This window comes from Triturus cristatus, chromosome 3_1 (assembly GCF_964204655.1).
Source record: "Triturus cristatus chromosome 3_1, aTriCri1.1, whole genome shotgun sequence".
Classification (NCBI taxonomy): Eukaryota; Metazoa; Chordata; class Amphibia; order Caudata; family Salamandridae; genus Triturus; species Triturus cristatus.
The window spans coordinates 602,576,924-602,593,558 of record NC_140583.1 but is presented as its reverse complement, the minus strand read 5'-3'; the positions used below and the strand labels follow the sequence as shown (position 1 = coordinate 602,593,558).

Sequence of the window (16,635 nt, the reverse complement as noted above, 5' to 3'; positions counted from 1 at the left end):
CAGGAGTGGGAACCAGCGTGAGTTCCAACATAGCGCCAAGGATCTCGTGGACCTGCGTCCAGTATGGTTGCAGTCTGGGGCACGTCCAGGACAGGTGTGCAAAGTCAGCGTGTGGTGCAGCGCATTTCCAACATGTGTGCGGGCGCGCCGGGTCAATGGCGTGGAGCCTAGCTGGGGTCATGTAGCAGCGGCGAAGAAATTTATAATGGAGGAGCTTATGCCGACTATTTAGCGAGATCGCATTAGTGACTCTGCAGCAAGCGGTCCATTGTTCATCTGTGATCGGCCTACCCAAGTCCGCCTCCCAGGCCGCTCTCAACCGGCCATCCTCACATGGAACCAGCGCCGCGCATGCCCTGTACAGCTTAGATACCATATGGGCACCCGAGTCGTCGTCAATGAGGAGAGTCAGAGGCTCGAAGGATGTTGGCTCGAGAGGGAATCCCGCAATGTCTGAACGAGCCGCACAGTAAAGCCGGCGCAGGACAAATTTGTCCATGAACGTGGCGTAGTTATAGGTAAGTTAATTGTGCCAATTAAGAGTATGCCAATTGCATCCTGTTGAAAGGAGCAGCACAACACTTTGCCACTGGTTAGCAGGGTGTAAATACTCAGAGATCCAATGCCAGCAAAAATATAGGTTCCATCAAAAGACAGAAAATATGGATGACCTTGCATAAAATCAGATGCTAGAGTGAATGATATCCATGAGAGCTATGTAGATTACAGAGAATTAGAAATATGAGTGCAGTGCTCAAGATATATTCGGGTAGGCTGGAGAGAGTCACTGCAAGGAATGAGACTCCCCATCTCCTTCAAAGTGTCTAAAGGCAACCCTCTTATAAGTCTCCATTTAGCTGAAAATGAAACGGGGTGGACTATGAGAGGGTATCTTTCCTCTCTTTAATCCAATCTCTCCGTCAGGGTTAGACATGTAATGGCTTTAACAATAGCATAAGGGGTGGAAGTGAGAACAGGAGGTATGGCGCTTACAATGTATAGTAGGTATTTTCTGTCTTGGAGTAATTGCTTGCTTCTCATCCCAGTGCCTGCAGCAGCACAATAGATAGATTATAGTTTGTCTGCTACACAATCCATTTGCCCCGAGTTCTATTTTATGCCTTGCCAAAGAATTTATAATAACACAATCAGGTTATCCCCTGTGTTATTATGCCGTTAGTGGTCCAACCACTCCTGGAAAAAAGGATCACCCCTTTCCCCAGGGATTATCACCCAAGAATTTGAAGTAAATATACTCCCCATGCTGTCTGTGAAAACATTCCATAAGCGGAAGTTCTTATAACTGCATGCACTGTTGCCAGATATTTTTCCCAAAGGGTATTACTATTCATTAACCTGCTACCACTGGTGTTCAAGTATTTGTTTCAGGTCTAGGTATCGGTTCCTTGCTGCCATTGATATTCCTGCGCTAATATGTCAGAAGTAATCTAAGTGGCATCACAACTCTTTGACCACCAACAGCATCACAGATTGACTTAATTTCCTACTCGCTGCGCTATTACTGTCACTTATTACCTTCCTTGGGCCAAGTGGAGGGGAAGAAGTGTCCGCTAAAGAAAAAAATATTTTTGATCCTGCCGCTGCTCATGATCCATGAATCTAGGAGTTGCTGTGGCAGTCAGAGTCTGTTGTACCTAGTGCAATCCAAAGGTTAACACCTGCTACCCCTGGCGGCCCCAAATCGATATCCATATGTGAAATAGGTATACCATGACTAATAATGCTTGAGTACTCAGTTTGTTCTCTTCATATATGTTATTCCAACAGATCTTTCAAAACATGGGTTGGGTTTTAGGCTGTATGACTAACTAAGCATTTCAAAGGCAAGAATATTTGATGGGAGTTGAACATTAAAGTACCACAGAATACAGGATTATATGTGTTATAGAGATTTAATATGAGGAACCCTCACCGTGGTAGTAAGGGATATGTCAATTATACTAACATCTTATTCCGTAAATAATAGAAGAATAATAGGTGCAATCAAATATAGCATGTGCGGAGCAATAAACATAGCAATTTGCTTAAACTGCATGATTTGCTATAAATGTTCTAAAACGTCCTTTGACTAAAGAATGCACAAATAACTTGTATACTTTACCTTCTATGCTAACACCTTCTTCTGAAAATAAAATAAAACATTTGTGTGCTGGTAAAAGCAGCATGGGCAGAGCAATACCTAAATAAATGTGCTGAACGTGCATGGTTTGGTACAAATATTCTAAAATTTCATACGGAGTGAAGATGCTCATTAGTATGTACATGTTTTTTTCTTGAGGTTTATCAGACTTGGAATATTCAATCCCTTAGGGAAAGAAAGAAGATTGCAGAAGGAGCCAGTTCTACATGTTGTCATGAACCATTTGTCGTAGATTAATATGACAAGTGGAAAATAGGTTTCGATGCCATGCTTATTTTTTAATGTAACAATGTTTATTACTGCCTGTTTGTTAACTTCCTGAGTTTCTCCAGTTAATACGGAGTGACATGCAACCTTTTATTTAAATCCACAACTTTACTTTCCCAGTAATAAGCGGGAATTGTAAAAATAATTTCTGCCCAGGTTCTCACATGATTTCTTCAAAAACTTTAACCAAGGTATCTTTAAAAACTTCTCCGTCTTCAAACAGTCAGAGGTAACTTTCCAGCTACTTATGGACACAGATTTGGTCCAGACTGAAGTCTAGAGCAAAAGTGGGACTATGCTACGTCTATCTCCTAACTAGGTCAGCCGAAGATCTTTGTGACATGCCTAATTAGGAGTTTCTTGCAGAACCTGTGTTCTAGTAGCTGCAAAGGTGATGATTCAAGAAGATACATCATACTGGCATCACTAATAACTTTGGAAATGCACCTGCGCCTATAAATGTCCATAATACATGGGACAGGTTTATGACCCATTTTGGTTGCAAACTTAAACAGTGTACCCAACGATGACGAAAGTTGGAATTTCAAGGACTGCTAAAGGTGTGTTCTAGAGATTGTGTCACCAATTGTGATTCCTGGATATTTAAAAATTCTAACTTTTCCCTTCTCACAGCCTTTAAAATTAGGGAGAACTGGTATGTATATCCCCTTTAGACACTTTGTGTCTTGGTGAGGTTAGTTTTCAAATCTAAATTATCCAAAACTCCTAACCCTCTTAACCCCTTCTGTGCCACGCCCTTTCCCCCTCCTGTGCCGGGCGTTTAATTAGTGGGTGGGGTTCATGATGAGATAGTCTCGTCATGGGCACAGCGCGACCGTGCTCCATGACGAGACTATCTCGTCATGGGCACAGAAGAGGTTAAAGAAACTGTAAACCAATGGCTGTACAAGCCATGATCACTGGATCATCGGTATACATTTAAACAAAGACCACAAATCACCATCCTTGACAAAATCTTGATTTAGAGATTTCAGATAACTCAAACCCTTTGGTATATAAAATAGAATGGCACCAAAACATAGCCCTGTCGCACTCCTGTAACTAACGGGGTTCACTCACTCTCCTGTGGACCAATAGCTAACCTTTGTAGACCGACTTTATTCATCAATACCCAGTGTAGTCAAGATTGACCAGAGCTTGGGTGTATTGACGCAACCAAATGCCGTGCTAAGGTACATGAAGGCCAGACGGAGGGTCCCGCTAGAGAGTCAACTTTGTTTGTCAATCAGAAGCTTGAGATTCAAGCTTGGTGGGACTGTACCCAGCCCCCTGCTAAAACCATATTGAGTTTCAACAAGGATATTATTGGTTGACGCATGGCAAACAATTCTTTCCAGTATTATTCTATATGATACTTTTACCAGGCAGTTGATGAGGGAAGTCGGGTGATAACAACACAAGTGGTCACAATTGTCTTTTTGAAAGCATGGGGCGATAATAGAATCCATACAGGAATTGGGAATAGTGCCGTTACATAGAAGCATTTGAAACATTCATTACGATCAGAGCCCACAGGTCGAAGTTATGTTTTCAGAAGTAGAGAGGTAATCCATCGGGCCTGATCCTTTCCTACAGGGACTATCCTGAATTGCTTTAGTGGCTTCACTTAAGTCAAAAGCCATGTGTTTACCAGGAGATTGAATAGTGTCATCTGAGCAGTTTTAGGAAGAACCAAAGATGGTACTTCTGTCAGACATCCCATGGGATGTGGGAATCAAGTGCACGGCTGACCCTTGGCGAAAGGAAATGTTGACAACTTGCCAGAATAAGCTGTGACCATTAGTAGCACTGGCTAAATCCAGATTCTCCTGGGTCTTGTCGCGAATAGCACGTTTTGTGTTTTGGGTAGCTATCTTATAGTCTATCCTTAGCTTCGTAATCTCATCTTTATCTCTGTGATCACGCTTTAGGGTGAGATTCAGATTACAGCGTAACTTCGAACAGATATAATCGAACCATCTATGGCTCTTGCCAGATAGATGACAAGCCTTGCTACAGGACAACAAGGTAGCAATTGAACTAGAGATGCATTGAAAAGCTTTGAACATGCTTATAGCTATGGGAACCTCAGCTAGACAATGTAAAACCTAATCGTAAATCTAGTTAACTAGCTTGTTGAGCAGGATGTCTGGATTGACTGAATCCCATTTAATATACCTACCTTGGTTGGCAGCCCTCAGTGTAGGCAGATAGAGCTGTATTTTTAAGCTGAAAGGTAATATAGTGTTTTGGTGGTTTAAGGGGATTGCTTCGACATGACAGCTACTGATGAGTTCACAAAGGTTACATGACATAAATATATATATTCTCCTTAAGGTCCCCAGAAGCATTTAATCTAGAAATATAGGTGCTTCCACAATGCCAGACAAACATGAAAATGTTAGACTAGTCAAGGCATTCTGTAAGCAGGAAAGGCAAATCAGGTCCAGCATCAACAAGCAATGGCGCATCATAATGACAAGCATCACATTGTGTCGGGTCCTCCCTGAAAAACCCTCCCTGACTTTTAGACGAGCACCATCTATTGTAAATTCTTTGGTAAGTAGCAGCCCTAAAGTCAGTTCTAGACAGAACTGGTTTTCCCCTAAGAATGGGTTTTATAAATGTAGTTCATGTCGGGCCTGCAAGTTCAGTGTCAACATGAAAAGTTATAGAACAGCATTTTGTGAAAAGCAAGTCGGTATCAGAGGGCATTATACATGTAGGACTGAATTCGCTGTGTATGTGCTTGAATGCCCATGAGGTTTAAGATACGTGGGGAGCACTAAGTTACATGTGCACAGCAGAAACTTACAACACATCAGGGCGATAGTAACCAGTAGCGAGACATTTCAAGTTGGTTCATCACAACAATTTGAATGATCTGAATTTTTTTGTTATTGGGGCAGTTCTAATATTAAGGAGAGGCGGCATCAGGGAAAAGCTTTTACGGCAATTGGAATCTAAGTTTATTTTAGAGCTCGATACGCAGATACCAAATGGGTTCAATATGAGTGAGGACCTTCATAACTTTTTATCATCATAACCAAATGTGACCATCTCCCAATAGGTCATGAATTGATAAAACTATAGTTTAAGAATGATGTTTCTCAGAAATGTGCTATATCCAATTAAGTATATCATTAATTTTTTAGTTTACGGGCCATTACTATGATATTGGAACTGAAGGAGCAAATGTCACTTTATCTGTATATTTATAAACATGATATATGCACTTTACATTGAACTCTATTAGTGGGTGACAATTCATTTAGGACTAATATTATTGTTTAGAGTGAGGTTATGTCACCCCATACAAAATTGGAGTTTGTTATTCCACTTGAATATGAGGATATACCTCTAAGTAACTGATGGACTTATGTAACACCATTATAAAATTTGATGTTATGAATAATGCTGCTATGAAGCTTCATAAAATGGAGAGAACAATATAATTAGTACTTTAGTATGTAGTGAGCACTTTATCAGCACATTGCACTTTAACATAAGTGGTTAGGCATAAGGACACAGAGAATATTTATTTTTTATTTTCATGATTATAAATGGATAATTACAGCTATTTAATATGGTATGATAAACAATATTACCAACATTAATGTAAAATATTTCTAGACCGTGCAGTAAATGAATTTTGATACACCATATTTGTTGAAAAAGCATCCATCCCTGAATTTGTGTAAATAAGCATTAGCTTGGGTATCGCCAAATGTTTATATTGACCACTGTGTAAGTTTGTGGATATTGCAATAATACAGGGGTAGAAGGTGAACAAATCCAAAATGGAAGTTGATATGCGTAATTTCAAGACACAGATGAAATTAAATGTGGTTTTTAGATTGAATCCTGTTATATGACTATTGAGCATTGTAATATGTATAGTGAGTCTTTTGTCTACACCTATGTGGGAAAGCATGCACATGGTGGCGTTGGGTTGTTTAAAAGGCTGAGTTATGGCGCAGCGCGGTCATGTGATCAAGACCGCAAACCAGCAGTCGAAACGCGCCATGGACGATGGCATGAAGCCTGTGATATAGATAGAACACCAATCAGGCAATTATTATTCACACTGTAATGGAGTCTGAACCTGCTTTGCTTGTTGAAGAATGATGAATTAATATATATATAACCAGTTGTGCTGTGGGCACGTACGTGGGTATATGGCAAAGGCCAATAAATAGTGACGTTCTTATAGAGATTATTAATGTATAGTACTTCCATCAGAAACTCTTCTTGCTTTGTCTTAACCATGGAAGGCTGTGTGATTCTATAGTATCAGACCATAGTTGGGGTTTAAGGACTATGGTACTCGGTTTTAAATTAAAATCACCCTCAAGGGTAACAAAAGCATCCTTGCCATAAGGAGATCTAATTGAAGGAGGTTGTTTCAATAGCAAGTTAGATTGAATAGTAACCTAGAACATTACTTACTATTACAATTACTGTTTAATAAAAATTGATCAAGAAAATAGAGCCCTTGTGGTCAAAAGAAAAAGCTTGCAAGTTTCCCAACCCGTATCATGTTCCTGCTCAATACAAAGTAGAACATGGGAGATCCAGTCCACCTTTGTTTCTAACGCAACTGGAAGGTTTTGCAGAAACAGCAATGAAATCATACCTTTTGTGGAAAAACTTTCAGTTGTTCAGGTTTTTTTTTAAATATAAGGATGTGGTGTGAATAAATTTAAGTTTACCACTCTGAATTGTGCAATTTGTAGGTAATCTCTGTCACGTACTAAGATCAAATACATAGCCCAAAGACAAGAAAAATCTGACCTATACATGCCTGTACTGGGAGCTATACATTGATGTTGCAAAAGTAGACCTCGCATAAAAATATTTCTAATAAACCATGTGGGTTAAAGATTGTTCACATGGGCGTCAATCAAGTAGTAGGGGTCGGAGAAATATTCCGTTCAGCCAGCTCCAGGACGGTAAGTTGGCAAACGACATTTGGCGTTCCCTACTACGATTTGCGGTCACTAGAAGGACTTCTTTTGAGATTATTCTAACGTGGGTGGTTGCAACCGTTTGCGGTCAAAAAGTTGCCGCTTGAGTAGAAAATGTACTTGAGCAGCAGCAAAATCAACTTGAGTAGCTCCGACCTCTGGCACACCGCGTGGTTATGTTTGCCCTGATTTTTCAGCATGGAATGCACTGATGGCGCTAAATCACAGCGTGAGCTGCGCGCCTTTCCTATTTCTGCCTATTGTTGGAACTCTGCAGAATCTCGCAGAGTTTTTATGTAACTCCCCAGAATTCCGCTGAGTCAAATTCCATAGTTCCGCCCACCCCTAATTAATAGCATCCAACGATTGAGGCGAAAATAGATACTGTGTTGGACCATTAAGTGTGCGGGGTAAACAAACGTTCAAGGGGTGAGGGGTATCAACTGCATGCATTTTGTCAGGTTTGTAAAAATGGTCAAGTGAGACAACACATAAATCCCTGATCTCAAAACTTATCCAAAGGCCTCAAAGGGGAATTGCTCTGCAGAAGCATATTTCTGAAGTTAACTATAGTATAGTCCTCTTTCCAACTCCTGATGCTGGTAACCTTGTTAAAAGAAAGAAAGAGGCATAGAAAGCAGATGTAAAGCCAATGCACTGTTTTGCATCTGCCCGCAATTGTCAGACTGGGTACAAAATAAAACAGGAATAATTTTAAAGACCATTTTCGTAAGGTGTGGCTTGTGAAGGCAAATTGCCTTTTGTAGCAGTAATTGTTGATGGGAAGGTGCTCGAATCAGCTGGGGTTACTCGATGTACAGATCTTTGGTCATAATTAGAATGATTAGAGACTGTGCTGAAATTGTGCACTGGTCAAATTCAGTTACAGAACGTAATATCTAGAGGTTGTTCCCTAATGAAGTCTGTCTGTATAGCGAGATCAGTGAGGACATTACCTCTGAGACTGTGAGGAGAGATCATGGTAGAGGCGTTACAAGTGTTGGCGGGATGATTAAATGAAGCCATTGCTCAGTTGAGGAGAGCCCAGTGGTGGTGCCTCCATATTAATTGAGGAGTGTCGCTCCCCCCACATTGTTGTATCGAAACCTGGAAAAATAAATGGTAATAGAAATTATTTTATTACCATTTTACTTTTCCGGCTTTCTGCCGAGTTGAGATGGTAGGGCGGGGCAAGTGCGCCATTCCTGCTGATTGACAGCAATGGTGAGTGGCCCCTTCACTTTGAAGTGTGCATGTCGGTTTGGCTGGCTATCTTGCTATGGCCAAACCAACATGAGCAGTTCAAACTCTCCAACCCAGCTGTCTAACACAGCTGGGTTGGAGAGCTGGGACAGGGTTCCAGTGCATTTTGGACTGCTGAGCCAGCCTGCTCCAGCCAATCCAAATGCTGCTCTGAGCAGCGTCTGGATTGGATAAGGCGTAGTTTGCTTTCCTACCTCATTTCGTGCTTGGAGGAGTCAGAGCAACAGACTGGAGAGGTGAGGACGTGCTGCAAGGTAAATAAAATGTTTGTTTTTGTGCCTTCCTGGCTCGCTGTGTGATTGATTGTGTGGGTGTGTTTGATTGTGACTGTATTTGTGTGTGAGTGTGTGTGCCACACCATTTTTCTGTCTCACCAACCGCCGCTGGGAGACCCTTTCTTGAATAGAAGTTATTCTTGGTAAAAAAGAGTGTATGATTTCAGCAATCAGTTTGCCCACCAGCGTGACATTAGACCCCTCCAAGGGACGAGGCAGCGCAACAGTATCTACTGTCTACAAAGGTGGGGGTGCACAGCAGAGGTTAATAAGGGGGTGGCACAAATAGTGCCTGATAGTGTTCCTCAGTAGTTAGTAAATTGGCGCTGCTGCCAATTACGGGAACATTAGATTAATTAGGGGAACATTAGATGAATTAGAGAGCCGTTGTTATTTCTTCATTCAAGATGCTAGAAAGCAACTGTAGTAAAAACTGTTTCTTACCATGGTCAGCTGTGGGTGGAGTAACAGCAGCTTTACCTTTACCCTTGATGGTCTTTGGTCCTGGTGCAAGAGGTGCCTTGCCTCTGACGGGCTGTGGAATTTACCCAAGCATGCCTGTGCAGCAGGATGTCTCCAGAAAGGAGGGGTGGGGCACCAGGCAGATTTACCACACCCCCTCCTTCTCCTCCCTGTGCAGCAGGATGTCTCCAGAAAGGAGGGGTGGGGCACCAGGCAGATTTACCACACCCCCTCCTCCTCCTCCCTGTGCAGCAGGATGTCTCCAGAAAGGAGGGGTGGGGCACCAGGCAGATTTACCACACCCCCTCCTCCTCCTCCTCCCAACTGCAAAGGACACCGTGTCTTGTAGCCCCCCTACTTCACCATCCGCAACAAGCACTCTAGTGTGTGCCATACATTCGAACCTGACATTCTACATAGTACTAGATCTTCTGGCCTACTGTGTATTAAAAAAGAATAGTTGCCATTCATTTTACCAAAATTCCTTTTTGGTTGAAATCTCCAACCCCCTGTAAATTGTTTAATTCTGTCATGCTGAGAATAATTTTACTGACCTTGTGCTCTTTAAATTGTACGATTCACCAGATATAGCCTGAGAGGAATGACTGCCTGTTATCTATTGCACCAGGACAGCGAAGGGATCCCCTCACTATCAATGTTGAATTGGCTATGATGATGTGTTCTCCCTCACTGTTCAGCACGTCCGCTTCTCCCCTCTGACCCCGCTGCAGTTCGACTCTAGTTGTGCCTCTGAAGAGTTTTCACACGTTACCTTAAATATGCCTCAGTTGGAAATCCCGATAAAGCCCCAGACCCAGTGTCAGCCGTGCCCAGATCCAGTGCCTGCTGTCCCCACCCAGCACAATCTGAACCACTGTGCAGAGGTACTGTGTGTGTCAGATAAAAGCTTTTGACATGTTTTCTGTGGCTGTCGATAGTTTGTGGTGTATTGCACTTGTAGCATTTTAAACAGGAACTGACTCCGAAGTCAAGGATGCTCCATGCTTTCATCGCCTCTGAGAGTAAGTACAACTGTTGTATCGATTTACGCGGCCGTGTAAAAATGCAGGGGAGCAGGGCTCAGTTACTTTAGGCCACCAGGGCTCTTGCAATTTTCTAGGCTCCTTTCAATAGTAGACAAGCAATTAGAACTTAAGTATGCTTTCCTCCAGCTTCTCTATCAACAGCATATTGAAACCTTTGCACCTCGCCGAAAACTCCTGTGCAACATCTGAAGAAATGTGTAATCTCATGCACAATGTACTTCCTCCATCCTGTACAAGCCTTGCCCTCTCCCTCTCACCCCGTAGGCATGCATCATACGACAACACTAAATATCAAATGTTCTGTGTAATTTCTCTCCGCATTTGGCATGTAGGCCTAGTTGTTTGTACTTTGTAAATTATGCGGGGTGTTTTATTTGGCACTCTAAATACCTGTTTTGGTCTTTTACATTTCTAAAAAGGGGCTGGTAATCTACCTGGTGGCAGGAAAGCTAATCAAAGCTCATGAGTCTGCTGAGGGCAGGTATTGACACAGGTATTTATTTTCGAATATTTGTATTGGGTTTGAATAGGTATTCCCACATTTTTTTGTCTTAAGAGCATTACCAACATTTCTAGAAATTAGTGGGAGGTGTGCTGGTAATACGGCACATCTTAAAACTGATTTCTACAAATCTTTCTGTCAGCCTTTTAGTTGCCGGGACCAGTTTTATGGCAACAACTCCGCAAACCATGTTTACATTAATTATTTCCCAAAACCTCTGAAGAAGTTAAAAACATGGCATAATTGGCTGGCTGAAATGTTAGTTTTGGACCTGTCATATAAGTCATAATTTCTGGAAAGTTTCAGGCCTGGTATTTTACGAGCTCAGACAACCCTGGCATCCGCTATATGGTGGTCAAAGTAAAAAAGGTTGGTGATCTTTAACATCCACACGGAGCAGTAGTGCGGTTACATAAAGTTTTGCACACCTTAATCCTTAAAATCTGAGTTACTCAGATGTCATTCCGCTGCAGGAACGTCCTCTTCCTAACTTTTACAGTGTGCACTGTATGATCCTAATCCACCCTGATCCTCTTAGTTTGATATTAACTAATTGCCTTCTTCCAACAGCATGTTCTGTAGTCCTTGTGAAGGGCCATGCCCAAAAATCTGTGAAGAAGAGAAAACCATCGACTCGGTTACATCTGCACAAAACCTTCAAGGCTGCACTGTACTCAAGGGCAATCTACTTATCAACATCCGGAAAGGCAGTAAGTACACGTGTCGAAGCCACTGCATGAATGAAAACCATTGTTGTACTTATTGGTGTCAAGGAATCTGCTCCATGCATTCCCAAGAGTTGCCATTTTGTGTTTGATACCCTGAGCACACATGGCCCGCTGTGTGGGCCAGCATGAAACTAGGCTAAAGGCCCAAAGTGATAATAAATCTTAGTTGTACCAAGAGTGTTTTGCCTATTAATGTGATGGTTTAATTTACATTTAGAATGTTATGATATAAATAAATATAAAAGTGCATAAGAATCTAAAAACACACAATGGAAGTGTGTATTATCCCAAATAAATGCCGCAGTGTAACAGCTTCCAGCTAAGCTGCTTCATGTGTTATTTGTCTCCATGTTGTGCAATCATTCTGTCCCGTGTGAAAGTTTAGAAACGGTGTCTTCTCCCTACTGGGCCGTAGAGCAGTGAACTGAACATATTAGAAATAGAACATGCTTTCCAGAAATGAAAAGTGAAATACGGGATAAACACAATCTGGAAATGCAAACCCGGAAAATGCAAAATGTTGGTAAAATGTTTGCTTTAAAGCCGACCTTTGATAAGGGATTCTTTTATCTAAACACCCTCCCCTCCCCCCCCCCCCCCCCGCCCCCCCCCAAAAAACAAAAAATCAGATGGAAGACGTGTCTAGGAAGTACACTCTGCTTTCTGACCTGTCTCTCTAGTTTGTTTGATTTTTAGGTCTCGCCTAGCGATGCAGCGCATGCAGTGCTAGCCATGGCGAGATCTATTGTCGTCGATTTCTTGGCCGAAGGGGGACAGGAGATGTGCACAAGTACGGACAGGAGATGTGCACGCGTACGGGTCATGTGTATGCGTGCACATCTCCTGTGCCGTATGGGTCATGTCCATCTCCTGTCCATCCCTGTCTCCTGCTCGCTGTGCCTGCGCGGACAGGAGATGTGCACGCGGCCACAGCTTGTTGCATCATGTCACTGCATTTGGCCTTTACCGCCGCTCTCGTGTTGGCTTGTTTGCGCCACCTCGCAGAGAGATGCACAGAAGCCCGCTCTCTCTCCCCGGAGCTGGCGGGACGGCCCTCTCTCACCTTGCCAGTGGAAATCCCGAGCTCCCACTCCCTCGGAGGCCTGAAGTAACAGCCTGTTTCCATGCAAGCCATAACCTCATTTTCGTCTTCGAGAGGTGCATATTTTAAGCCTGGTCTGTAGTGGTTTTGGAAAGGGGAGCCCTGATCAATAAATTGCACTGGTACAGAGCGATTCTGCACAGCATTTGAGCACTTTTGTACCGTGCTGGGTAATTTTGCACTAGTTCTCAGTACTTTTGCATTAGTTCTGTGCAGTTTTGTACCGGTGCAGGGTAATTGTGCACTAGTTTTGTGCAGTTTTGTACCGGTGCAGGATCATTTTGCACTAGTTCTGTGCAGAAAGTGTTGTACCCAGCCGGGCAATTTGTTAGTAAGCGATGGCAAATTGTGCACTGGTGCCGGTTAATTTTGTACCACTTTCAGGGCATTTTTAAGTGACGTTTGCACTAATGACTCGTGCAAAAATAATATGCGCACCAATCGAACGCTAAAAAGAGAACATTTTCGGCAGTCCGTCGTTGCAACCGTCAGTTTACGACTGGTACAAAATTGCCGGCATTTAACTTTCTAGCGATGCGGGGGGGAGGGGGGACATTTTGCCAATTTCCACCATAGTACCCCTGCGAATTGCACCCATTTGCATTTTTCGGAGTTTGTTTTGGGAACGGGCTTTTTACCAGATATCGCAATTTTTCTGGAAGCAAAGTGACTCTTGTGAATTTCACAGTGCAACACAAGGTGCTCCTAGAACCGGCGATTTGCGACTGGGAGCTAAGTCCCTCGAAGGGGTGTAGATCTTTCTATTTCTAACCGGTGAGTATGAAGCAGCCCCCTCCCCTCAAGAGAAGGGTGTGATAAAAGAGGTACCTCCACTCAGCCCCATCCTCAACCCATTTTGGCAAAGGAAAGCTGACAGACGCTTTGCAGAACAAATGACAAGATAATTCATGTAGCTATTCTAGAATAACTAAACAATATATACTTCTTTGTGAACTAAGCGAGTATGGCTTTTGGAAACGCAAGAAAATCTTTACTAGGATCATGCGGGGTAATGTGCCTCAAAATCCAACCTTCCTGCGAGCAGAAGTTTTCAGTCAGGCGTCAACGCAGCTTTTCAAATAATTCACGAGAATCCTGACAATTCTCTTCCTATGTATTTTTCAGACCGAAATATAAGGAGTCTTGGGCACTCGCGTTCTCATTCCAGCGGCAATAACGCAAGACACACACACTGCAGCTTTCGTGACAAGAAGGCACGTGAACAGGATCCACTCCCTTACTCAGGCTCTCTCTCTTATCCTCACATCCACACACACTCACATCCATGTGCATCCTCACACTCCCCACACGCAAATACACACAGACTCACTCATAAAGGCACACTCACTCACCCTCACTCACACACTCCCAGACACTAGCACACAGGTACAGGCACAGTCATTCACAGACATGCAGATACTCACCCACACACAGGTACACTCACTCACTTAATGCTCTTTCTGAGTAGCGCGTTTTAGGCGCCAGTACCTTTGCGATTGGGTCTGCAGCGTTTGTTAGCTGAGGTGTGGCATTAGTTAGGAATAGAGTCTCACTGTACAGTGATGCCTTCCTCGTACTGTCTTCTCTGTGCCTTATTTCCCCATCTCACATGTCTCGTCATTTCTTCTTCTCTCTCTTCCCCAACACACTCTTTTAAAAAAAAAAAAATTTTTTTTTACTTTAATAAGCGTGACACCACACTATGCAATGCAATCAGTGTTGCTTTTGGTATTGTAAACAACAATGCCTTTTAATTTTTTTTAAGACATTGCCATTTACAATGTCAATAGCTCAAAATAATGTCATTGCGAGACCTATTGCAATGTAAATGCTTGTTGTTCAGTAGTTGTTGATACTAGAGCTTAAAATTTCCCTGCAGCGTTTAAAAATGTGAGTCTCCCACCATGGTCGAGGCATTCATAGCTCTGCACCATCATGTCTTGTTTTTCGACTGGATGCAAACATGTAATTCCTCCGACCATGTGCAAGTTAAAATTACAGGAGCGCCCAAGCTACAACAGAAATCCTGCAAACAGATGCGTCCTCTTGTACACTGCCACCGCACTCAACCCCCTCCCTCCACCCGGGCCTGCAGCTCCTACCAGCTTGTGTTTCTAAGTGGAGGTCCTCCGACACATTCACCATCATAGCACAGCACCGTTATACAAGAAAGAAGTATAGGAGCAGCACTCCTGGAAATCTTGATAGGTCCACAGTGATAAACTCAGCAGTGGTGTTCTAGCTCCTCCCGTGGTAAGGATTATTTGGAAAGTAGATCCCTCTGGGAGCTTGGGAAGTGAATTTTGTGGTGGCATAGAGGTTAAAGATTGATTGTGAAAGCACTCAGTCCATGTAAGCTTCTTGCGTTGCAAGCACACAGTTCTAATAAACTTCTGTATCATGCGTTGCGCTGGAGTTGATTCAAGCACAAGAGTCCAGGAATTGGAAATGGTGGAGATAAATAATCTGCATATGGTCGATGAATCAAGGAAGGAATCAGTCTGTGTCATGAAGCTTTAATCGTCTTTCACCCATAGAATAGTGCAAGTGTGTTATGTGTCTTATAGAAAGCTAAGCCTGACTTAAAGAGGCAGCAAACATTCGAAGGTTGTGCTGTGTAACTATCTTTTGTATGCTGAAAAGAACTAAGGGTGAGTTGTTGGGTCAATATCAGTGCATGCAAAGCTAAAATTGTGCAAACTATCAAAAAGTGCCATCCAGTGTACAGTAAAATAACAGTTTTCATAGCCCAGACCTGGGTTGCTAACAATCACCAACAATAGACATTCTAGAATGTTGATTTGTTTGGTGACAAATGGCAAATAATTTTATTTGATTCAGACCTCAACTGAGGTCAACAAATACATAAAATAAAAGTGTTAGATTATGTTATTAACCCCTTCGGCGCTCATGACGGAACGGTTCCGTCATGAGCGTCGGTTGGGCTGTGCTCATGACGGAACCGTTCCGTCATGAGCCCGCCCGCGCAACGAACCTTCAGCGTGGCGCGGGTATCCGCGCCGCGCTGAAGGGGTTAAAATAATTTTTAAAAAACCTCTTTATAAGGAGAGACAAGTAATAGTTTGTGGTCCGCACGGACAGCTTACAATAGTTAAAACTATTAGATTTGAGCACTTTTTAGGTCTCGCCTTGCTATCGCGTAAGCGATCGCAAAGCGAGACTATTGAAAGCGGGTTTGAAAAGTGCTCCCAAAAAGCGGATTGCATTGCTAGCACGCGCACAATCACGCGCATCGTGCCGCCATGCAATCCGCTTTTTGGGAGCACTTCAAAGGGTCCGCTCCCCCGCCTGGAATGCGCTCCCCCGCCCCCAAGCGCGCGCGCGCCACGCTCCTCCGGGCTTGTCTTTTTTTTGTGTTGTTTTTTTAACTTTAAGCGCGAGACGCGCGTGCGGCAAATGCTTGTCATTTGGTGGATTTGTTTCTGTTAGTCAGTTACCCTCACACCATGCACCCACCCTTAACCCCTTCCTCTATTTTACTTCCCTGGGTAATAGCGCCTGGGAAGGGCATTCTCTTGATTACACTGAAGTGTGCTTTTAGGAGGTGGACGCAGGCGATCATGAGTATGGCGCTTTATTCCATTTCAAGGCCCCAAAGTGAGGAGAGCAGTGCCCTAAATACAGAGTGTATCATTAAGGTAAGAACGTCATAAATACAGCTTTGTGTACAATGATTCCAAAGACTATAGCACATCTATTAACGTTGCAAATGGCATCGCAACAGCAACAGGACAAGCGCATACACTTAAAACTTGCAGAGCTTCGCACCCGCAGTCTCTCTTCCGGGACCCCTCCCTGCCAGCTCTCACAACATCCACACACCACTTATAGCTTATCTCCC

At 43.1% G+C, this 16,635-nt stretch overlaps 1 protein-coding gene across 3 annotated transcripts in view; it reads left to right on the top strand.

Annotated features, from left to right (window-relative positions):
• Window positions 1-16,635, top strand: part of IGF1R (insulin like growth factor 1 receptor) — a 900,683-nt gene that overhangs the window by 649,027 nt on the left and 235,021 nt on the right. For all 3 annotated transcript variants that reach the window (XM_085644514.1, XM_085644512.1, XM_085644513.1), the window contains exon 5: window positions 11,514-11,653. In XM_085644514.1, the coding sequence (XP_085500640.1) occupies window positions 11,514-11,653 (140 nt within the window). The remainder of the gene's footprint in view (window positions 1-11,513; window positions 11,654-16,635) is intronic.